The sequence below is a fragment of the Urocitellus parryii genome, chromosome 2 (assembly GCF_045843805.1).
Source record: "Urocitellus parryii isolate mUroPar1 chromosome 2, mUroPar1.hap1, whole genome shotgun sequence".
Lineage (NCBI taxonomy): Eukaryota > Metazoa > Chordata > Mammalia > Rodentia > Sciuridae > Urocitellus > Urocitellus parryii.
The window spans coordinates 161,110,195-161,120,738 of NC_135532.1; the positions used below are offsets into that span (position 1 = coordinate 161,110,195).

General features: G+C 41.9%; 1 protein-coding gene across 1 annotated transcript in view; it reads right to left on the reverse strand.

Moving 5' to 3' along the window:
* The window catches only part of Btla (B and T lymphocyte associated), a 29,079-nt gene extending 19,561 nt beyond the window's left edge, over positions 1-9,518 (reverse strand). Inside the window, exon 1 of the mRNA XM_026395085.2 lies at positions 9,431-9,518. Coding sequence (XP_026250870.2) covers positions 9,431-9,518 — 88 coding nt within the window. The remainder of the gene's footprint in view (positions 1-9,430) is intronic.
* Between the last annotated feature and the right edge of the window lie 1,026 nt (positions 9,519-10,544).

Below are 10,544 nucleotides of genomic sequence, written 5' to 3' on the forward strand. Positions count from 1 at the left end.
AAATATGTCACTTTAACACTGTGGCAAATGAACCTACTGCATAAGTCAGACACTCCCAAAATTGATAGGAATACCTGGAGAAATTTAAATAGACATGAGCATAAATATGTTAAAGTCAGAACTTGTATTATAAAAGGTGACCATTGTTAGTTTAAGGAAAACCCTGTGACTTGTTCTTAGGACTATAATGGAAACTGAGATTGCTGTGAAATGAAAATGTATTCGTATACATCTTCTTGACAAACAGCACTTAATGTAATATAGATCACAGACATAAATAGCATGGGATAATATTGTCTCCTGTTCTCTGTAGAATAATTTCTCTGGATCTTGTCTTTAGACAGAGATAGCCATTTTCTCCCTAAGCACATACAAATGCATGCACACACACACACACACTCATACAATATAAAGTTCTCTTAACAAAAATGAAAATGGAAAGAATTAACTTCATATCAAGAATACACATGATATGATTCCATATTCTCAGTACTTGCAAAACAATGGCCATGATACAAGAAAATTGAAAGAATTTTCATAATTATCATTTACTATTTCCTCTTAAAAATCCCCTTCTTTCAAAAATGTATCTTCTTATAATCATGCAAAAATCATTTAAGTTGCTTTCATATGGTATTTATTTAGCACACTTTCAAACTATTTCTTCTAAGGCTAGAATTCCTCACTGTATGATATGACTACTTGGGGGGATATTTGAAGATTATCTCTTCCACCTAGTTGTATAGAGCAATCTAAGACTTAAACTATATACCTCATGGTTTTATCTAGTTTGAGATAATTCTGAAATTGTTTTACCTAAAAGTAGTCACTTTCATATTTGCTGTAGCTTTTGATAATACTTAGCAAAGCTTACAAAGTGCCTGCGCCATTTCCTCTCCTTGAGATATTTAAGAATAGGACAAGCAGAGGTCTTTCAATGTCATCAGGTCAGATAGCAGATGGATGGGCTAAGTCACATTTGGAAGAGCATCTTGGGAATCATTGCTGCACACTCACTGCCACCTGCCCAAGAGCCCATGGCACCTCATTCACCACTGGACTATAGACCCTTTCTAGATCCATCCCCACAATAGGCAAAAAGGATAAGACTAATACATTTAAGTTCTTATTTCATGTTAGTCACTTTTAGGCATATCACTTTTGCATTATTAAAGTTAGAAAATTTTAAGTTGAGTCATTCTAAATCAAGGACCATCTATATATATTTTATTTTTATCCTCACAATGATTGTTATTATTATTTTTGTTTTTAAGATGAGGAAATTGAGTATACGAGAAGATAAGCTGTTTTCCGAACTCTTAAGTATAACAAAACTCACCAGTAATGGAAATTAAGTAGAAAGTCCCAAGGAGGCAAGATAATAGCTTTTGATTTCATCATTAAAATAGAGGAAATTTTTATAGTTGGATGAAGGAAGCAATAATAAATTGAAGAGCCCCTCATTGTTAGGGAGTCAATTCAAGGCTGTAATCAGCACAGGGGTTAATCTGTTCATGCCCTAATCCAGGAAATCCTGAAAATGCAGAATGAATTTCTAGACATTTGCATAAATGGTGGGCATTTCTGTGATGACAGCACATAAGTATTTGGCATTTAGTAGAAGACATGACTCTATCTCTAATATTTCATATGCGCATTTCAACAGGAACAAATACAAAAGCCATATAAATAAATAAGCCTGATACAGATGCTGTGCTACAATACTTGAACTTCAAGCAATTCCGGTTGCAGACTATTGGTTATCTGCCCTAGTGGGCCTGCTCTGATTCAAGGACACAGCTGGTACATAATGGAGCAACATAATCTGGATGGGGTGTGGAGTATGGCATTTAAAGGTAGATCCATGAACCATACTGAACCCTCATAATAAGAATTGGACACATGCAAAAACCAAATGGAGACGTGACCCTAACCACTTTGTTTTCCTAACAGCTTTACTGGACCAGATTAGGATTCTTTTTTATCACAATAACCAGTGAACAAAGATTTCCAATTGCCTTTATTCCAGCTCATACACACTGTCAGTGTCCAGACATTAATTGTAGTACTCCTGCCTGACTGAAGGTGGAATCCTCAGTTGATCCTCAACTAAACAAGTGGTCCAGGGACTTACAGCAGAAAGAACAACTTCCACCTGCAGCCTAGGTCTTGTCAGCATGAGAAGGGGTTGGTACTTTTATTACTTTCATGAAGACAGAAATCACCTGACACTGAAGCACTGAAGGACAAGTTTCCCTGTATATTTTTGATAAATAGAGAAGAAAAAAAAAGCAAGCAAGCATAATTTTGTGTTAAAGAAGGACTTTAAACATGGAGTTTGTAGAAAATGTTACATTTTTTTAACCTTATTATAGATTCAGAGTCACTCCTGGGTGAAAGGAAAGTGAGGAATGGGAAGACAGGCAAGAAAGTGAGAAATGGAAGACAGAGACCAGGCAGAGATACATGAGAGAGTTTACTGGTCAGAGCTGACAAATAAAGGCACATCTCTCCATAGACAGAGAGAGGCAAAACAGGCTTGGGTTAGGACTTTTATGGGGCAGGCTCAGAGATTAGAGATGGGCAGGTCCTAATGTGGGTGGTGAAAGGTAGGGTTGGTATGAGGGAGTTGTGAGCCTCCCTCAGAAAGGCCCTTGGGAGGGAAAGTGAAATTTTTCTTAAAATGGTGACTGTCGTTTAAGATGGCCATCCCAGGTGCTAAGCAAGGATATTTTTCTTTGTATTGGGCCCCTTAAGGGACAGGGGCATAGATTTAATCTTCCGTAGCTTCTTCCTGCTGGGAAGGGGCAGCATCTGGACCCTTGTGAGGGATGTAGTGTGCCATTGAGGCAATGGTAATGGTCAGGTGGCGCCAGGTGATGCCGACTCCAGAGGGCCCAATTTTGGCGAAGGGTTGGAAGTCCTATAACAGAAGCTGGTTCACAGTTTGGTTAGAGATCCTTTGAATATGGTCTTGAATAAATCTAATGATGCAGGGGACAAGCATTAGTAAAAGGCCTATGACAAGGAGAGAGGTCAGAAAAGGAAGTGCCCACTGGAGAAGGGGGTTACTTAGCTGCCATCCTTCAGTTCCAATGGCAATGGGAAGCTTTGAGGTCTGAAGGATATTGGAGATAAAGGGGGCATTAGTAATTGAAGTTCCCTTGGTGGTAAGGAATCCATGCTCCTTCCAAATAGCAGAATGGGACAGAAGTATGTGGAAAGCTTATTTAGAGTCAGCATAGACATTGAGGGAGGCTCCCTTTGCCACAGTGAAGGCTCTGTTGAAGGCAACAAGTTCAGCCTGCTAATTGAATGTATTATTGGGGATGGGAGCCACTTCCGCAACCAAGGTTAGAGAGACCATGGCATAACCTGCCCAATGAACTCCTTCCTAAAGGAAGGAGGAGCCATCTGTGAACCATCTGTATTTTGTGCAGAGCAAGGGGCCTTCCTGTAGGTGGGAGGGATATGGAAGAAACTCCTCCAGAGTTTCAATGCATGAATGGGTAAGAAGAGAAGAATTGGAAGATTCCTGAGGAGCTGGGAGGAGAGTAGCAGAATTTAAAGGTGAGCACATGTGGAAAATAAGACTGGGATCTTCTACCAGGGAATCCTATAGAGATAAAAGGCAACAGAGAGGTAAGGAATGTAAGCCCTTGTAGGTAAGGAGTTCCTTTAGGTGATGGGGAACCAGGATGATAAATGGGGCCCCAAAGGTGAATTTTTTTGACTCATTAATGAGTCAAGAGGCTGCAGCCAACATTTGTAGGCAAGTAGAGTCAAGACCCTCCGATTAGGAGAGTTCTGGGTCTCTTGTTTGTCTAGATGTAGGGCCTCTGGAGGAATCCAGAGTTTTAGTAGCAAATAGAAGCTGGGCAGAGGAGCAAGAAGAGCAAAGGGAAGGCTTAGAATGGAGAAAGGAGAAAGCTCACACATAAGGGATTTTCTTCCATTTTCCTGAGCGCTCACAAAAGTTGTAAAGATTGGAAGGTTGAATTGGTGGATGGGACTTTAGATCAGGAGTCAAACGGAGTGGGGCTAAGTGGGTGAGGAGGCAGCCAAGAGGTGAGTCAGATGGGATTTGGAAGTTCCCCATGACAAGCTGGAGTCTGGGACTGAGAGAAGGGAATATAACCCACTACTTCCATAGTCCTGGGCTTTGCCTATGGGAGTCTTGGTTGCCTGGCCAGGGCTTTCATGAGCTCCACTAAGGAGCTGAGAACCAAGACCCAAGAGTGAACTCTCCAAGGGGAAGGGATTGGGAGTTTCCCATGGCGAGTTGGAGTGAACTCACCCAGGGGAAGAGATGGGTGAGAATCTTGGTGCTGGACCAAGATCTAAGTTCTAGAGAGGAGACTTGTAGAGTTGTGAGGAGCAGGGGAGGGGAAGGGTGAAGTCATTTACCCAAATGAGGCTGGAGTGTGGATAGAGAAGAAGAGCAACAGGTGAATGGAAGAAGGTGTGTAGTAATTGTCCTGGGCCTTCAGGCCAGGATCCCAAAGCAGCTCAAATCCCCAGAGAGGAGAGCAAAGCTGATAGGAGCACGTAATGGAGTCACTGGCATCAATGAAAGAAAAGTGGCTCAGGACTAATCACACACCTGGGATAAGAAGTGGGTTTATTGTCAGGTGCCTGACAAGGCTGGTCTGCAAAAAGAGGGACAGCAGCAGCAAGGAGGGACAGCGGGTATTGTGACTGGGTCAGAAAATGGAAAGGGCTTTTGAGACAGATGTGAAGGAGATAGAAGGACTGGAAACATCCCAGATGGTAGGGTCCACCTTGGAAGGGGGTAATGGGAATGCACTGGCAGATGGAATAGGGGATGTTCCTAAGGTAAGGGTGAGGATCAGGGGAGCAGCAGGTGAGTTTGGATGGAGGCATATATGAGGGGAGAAGGAAAGCATAGCTACCAAGTTTGTGAGGATGTCCCTTCCTATAAAGGGAACAGGGCACTGTGGAATAACCAAAAAGGAGTGGGTAAAAATTAGAGAACCAAAAGCACAAACAAGGCTAGGTGTCTGTAAGTGTTGGTAGTAGGCCCTTAGAACTCCTTGAGGACTGAATATGTATCTCCCAGGGTATAGAAGGAAGGAGACAGGCCTACCTGAAATACTCAGAGTTACCCTGGGTTCCCATGGAGTGATGGTAGTGGTTGGGTGATGGGGACCTGGGCCTCGTCAGTCCTCTGTAGCCAGTTCTAAGATTTGGAAAGGAGAGCTAAAAGGGCTGGATAGCTGGGGGCTGCTATGGACTTGGGGACAGTCAACGGCCCATTGTCCCTCCTGATGGCATTTAGGACAAGAGCCCAGAGGCTTGCAAGGCTTGAGACGTGTACAAGCCCCGTGACCCATTGACCACATTTAAAACAGGGTCTGGGCAGTCCTGAGGGACTCTTCCATGGGCCAGTGGAACCAGGGAAAGATGCTGAAGCCAGCCAGGTGACTTGAGTGAACATCTAATATTTCTGCTTCCGGGCCTTCTCATCTCTCCTGTTATACACCTTAAAGGCTACTCCCAGAACCTCAGCTTGGGGAGTTAGGTGCCCCCTCTCGAGGCACCTTAGTTTGGCTTTAATATTGGAGAAACTCTAGGAGAAAAAGTAGACCATTAGTAGTTGTCTTCCATCTGGAGTCTCAGGGTCAGATTAGTATATTGTAATAAAGCCTTGGCCAGGCGGTCTAAAAATGCTGAAGGTTTTCATTTTTATCTTGGATGACTTCCTGGAGCTTTTCATAATTGCTAGCCTTATGGGCTGCCTTTCTAAGTCCTGCCATGAGGCAAGTAATGAATTGCTTTCTACTAGTTACTCCTCCAGGCAAATTATAATCCCAATTGGGGTCCCAATCAGGAACTGCTTCAATGCCAATTGGATGGGCAGGGGAAGTCTGAGGTACCTCATCTGCATAATTTCTAGCTTGCTCCCAAACTTGCCTGGGCTCCTCAGGCAGGAGGACATCAAAGGTGGAGGGGCCAAGGGGGCAGTTGCTACAGAGGCTTCATTAGAAAGAGAATTATGGTGTGGTGGGAGCTCATCTGCTGGGTCTAAGAAGGAGTCCTGGGTAGAATCTTTTGTCCCTTTGGAAGCAGGCATAGGGGAGGAGAGAGCTAAGAGAACTTGTGCAGGAGAGCAAGAGTTGCAGAGAGAGGGCTTAGAACAGAGAGGAGAAAGCCTGAACAAATGATATCTCTTTCCATTTTACCGAATGTTCACAATAGTTTAAAAGATCCCTGATAATATTGGAATCTAGAGGGCCATTAAGAGGCCATTTAGAGTCCAAAGGGTATTGAGGACAGATCTGATTGCATAAATGAATAAGTTATTAGGGTTTAGGTCCAGGGTGAGAGAGAGAGACCCTAGGTTAGCCAGGAGGCAGCCTAGAGGACTATGGGAAGGAATGAATGAGGAGCCACCCATGATGAGATACAGAAGGTGAGTTTAGAGGTGGGTGTCCCCCAGTCTCTAATATCACCCAGTTGAGAGGACTGGTTATGCTCAGAGGGTTGTCACCACTCCTGAGTAAGCATCAGAAGCAGGACCTGTAGAGGCACTTGGGCACCCGGCTGGGACTACATAGGGGCAAAAACCATAGAGATTAACCCAAGGCCAAGAGGTAGTCTCACCAGGAACAACTCCCAATCACCCTTGGTGGTTTTTCTCAAAAACCAAGACCCAAATAAAAGACCGCCTATAGACTCGGTCAACAGTAGGGATCAGCCGTAGCTGTAAAAGCTGTGGCTGTGGGTGCCCTGACCACACGGTAACCCTGGGAGTGCCAAACGAAAGATCAACAGTCACTTCCAGGGACCTGAAGGTTGTTTAGGTTGACCAGAGACAGGGGTCTTACCTGAAATAGTGGTGGGTGCAGAGAGGGTATTTGGCAGAATGGAGAGCCTGCTCCCATAATGGAATTCAGATAGGGGCCCGGAGACGCTCAGTGACCCTTGAAGAGAGGAATGGGCACACCAGGAAACCCAATCCTGGGTTTTGGCACCAAGGAAAGGAAAGTGAGGAACCGGAAGACAGGCAAGCGAGAGAAGAAAGACAGAGACGAGGCAGAGATACACACGAGAGTTTATTGGTCAGAGCTGACAAATAAAAGCACATCTCTCCATAGATGGAGAGAGGCAAAACAGGCTTGGGGTTTAGGACTTTTAGGAGGCAAGCTCAGGGATTAGAGCTGGGCAAGCCCGAATGGGGGTGGTTAAGAGTGGAGTTGGTAAAAGGGAGTGGTGAGCCTTTCTCAGAAAGGCCCTTGGGCAGGAAAGTGAAATCTTTCTTAAAATGGGGGCTGTCATTGAAGATGGCCATCCAGATGCTAAGCAAGGACCTTATACTGGGAAGAAGCACATGGGTCTCGGGTTGTTTTGAAGTGAGGGAAAACATTTTTAAATTATCTTTAAACTCTTTGCTCTGCCTCTGAGCTACACCCCCACTTGATGTTCTATCTCAATCTATATTCTTAATTTAATATGAGTAGTGATAAAATCAATTATATTAACTTTTATATAAGATAACTGGTCAGTACTTGGTCCAAGCCTTTCCCTTTCATTTTCCAAATGATTTGATTCACTATATTCTGGGCTAAATATATTGTACAATATATTTTACTTATTCATTTTAACTTTAATAACTCAAGTATTGGGAGATGTTGGTCACAGGTACAGAGTTCAAGTTAGGAGAAAAAGGTTTAGTGATCTGTTGCACTGCATTGTAACGATATAATAATGTTAAACTTTACATCTCATTTAACTGGATTTTATGGGAGTTTCTTGGCAGTAAGTACTATTAGCAAAAATACCGCTAAGATTTATCAAGCTTTGGTAATGTGTACTTAGTATTCGATACTTTACCTGTATTATTGCACTTAAAATTACTATAGGCCCACAACTTGGGTACAATTATCATCTCTATTTTACAAATGAGAAAAGTAAAAATGAAAGCAGATAAGAAACTTAACCAAGATGGCACAGTGACTGGCAGAGTGAGTAAGTGAACACAATTCTATTAGCTGGGTCTATTTTTATAAGCACTAAGTTACAATACACTGAGAGGAAGAACGGAAGTCATATGGCACCCCAATTGTAGTAAAGCACTGAAAATATTTTATTTTCTTTCACAAAGAAAATATAATAAATTCTTTAGGATGAATTTTGTTTACTAATTGTCTCTGACTGTAGCTATGTGATTGCAGGCATCTGATGGAATCCAAAAAATTCAGCCAAATAGCTAAGAACCTACTGGACTCAACACTTAGACACTTTAGTGACCAAGGAGATTTTTACTGTGGCATCCTGAATCTTAGAGTCAAATTCCAAGCTAAACAGTTTTAGAACTAAAGATGACATTCTGTAGGACTGCAGTGATCATATTTTCTAGTTTAAAACAGAAACACACAAGCTGATAAATGTGTGCTGTGTGCAAAGGAGAATTAACTGAGCAATTAGAAACTTTGTCTAACCACTCATAGGCTCTGTACAACTTATGGTCCCGGTGTCAATGTACAGGAGAAAGAGACCTCAAAATAGAGAAGGAATGATCTTTTTCATGTACCCAAAGTCTTTTTAGAGCTGGCCAAACATCATCTATACAGAACTCAGACATTTTCAATGTTCAGCTAACAACCATGTAGGAATCATTCCCTTCCGACAAAGTAGAAGCTCTGTGGAAGGCTCTGCTCCTGTTTCCCAGCATTTGCTCAGTCAATATTCTCAAGGCACACACACCACCGAAGCAAGTACCAAGATTTTATTTAGAGAAAATACTACTTAAGAGTAACCAAGGAGACAGATTTAATTTTAGCTATCCAGCACCTATCCTACCCAACTACCCAAATGAACTCTACAATATTTTTCTGGAATCAGTTTGGAAAGATCATGCTATTTGGGGGTGGGGGTGGGGGTGGGGGGGTTGTAGCTCAGTGATAGAGCACTTGCCTAGCATGTGTGAGGCACTGAGTTCAATTCTCAGCACTGCATAGAAAGAAAGAAAGAAAGAAAGAAAGAAAGAAAGAAAGAAAGAAAGAAAGAAAGAAAGAAAGAGAAAGAAAGGTTGGTTCATCAAACGGAAATATATATTTAAAGTGCTATTAATTCACTATCAGTATGGTAGTCAAAAAGTTTTTGGTAATAGTAGTGATAAATTTGTACTTAACTATGTATAGCACCTAACCATTTTTTTTCTCTTACCATTAGCACATGTTTTTAAGAAAACTGGCCAAGCTGTGGATTTGGTGTTTACTATTTAAGCAGGTGAGTACCAGGCTCTAATTTGGTTTACATTCTCTAATGTCATCAGGGAGCAAATCGTTTCATCTACTATTACCTAGTTGGCATAAACATCATGCACTGCTAAGTTCAACAGGGGAATACATTACATCCATATTCCCCTGAGAAATAAAACCAGAAATAATCTAAATAAGTACCTTACCATGGATGCTCCAGAAGCCCAGATGTGGGATTAGGAAAAGGATCCCAAATAATTTCCCAATTCTACACATGGCTGGCGACGTCTTCATTCCCCTGCGTATCAGTGACAGAAGAACTGCTCAAGCAGAAGGCTTCTTTTCTCCCCTGAATTCCTCAGAGATGGATCAGGTTATCTACCCCAGCAGCATCTGAGAATTAAAGAGGAGAACACCAGGGAGAAGACAGTAGGAAGAGCCTGAATGATTCTGTGAAACAAAGTGAGCAGAGTCTTTGTGGTTTTGCTTCTTGTTAAATTGGCTGTTCACTTTCAAACACTGCTCTGCAAAGCAACTCAGTCCTTAGCTTCTCCTTCCGTTCTGCCACCCTTCTTGCCCCACCTTGAGTCTTTTTTTTTTTTCAAAGTGAAATGAACAATTAAACTCTAAAGACATCTAAATTGTTGCAATCTTTAGGTTGAGGTTTTAATCAAATCAAGGTCAGGAAATTCATGGTAAAAGTACCTATGGGAGGTAGACATTCTCTCCCTTTTCACAGCTTGTGATTATGAAACTTCTTTTATGTAAAAGATCTTAAACTCCGGCCCCCTCACAAACATCATGTCATGGTAAGATGAGACTGCTTATTATCATGAAAACAATAAGCACTTATCTGAGGTTATGGAGAAAATGAGAGACAGGATACATTTCCTCAACAGAAGAGGGAAGGGCCTCTGTCTTTAATCTGCAGATACATATCAATGGAACAAAATCATCGTTATTATGGGCTATATGTTCTTTCTAAATATATTAAAGTTCCAGGCAAAATGAGATCTTGAATATCAATTAAGGGAAACTTTCATTTTCAGCAATCTTTATGTGGTTGCTATCTGGATGAAGTATCATAGAAATGGTACAGGAAGAAATGAAAAATTTCAAAATCAGTTTAGGGTTACTGTGGGTCTGTTAAAAATTAGTGTACTTGATAACCACAGGAGATATTCAAATTTGCCATCATTTGAGATTTTAATTGAATGATCTTGCTTTGTGGCCCTTGTCCACCTGTACTCATTGACAGAAGTTGATTTTGCAAATCTTTCCCACAGAGGCTGGTGATGTGCTCCCAAGGCCAAACTTCAA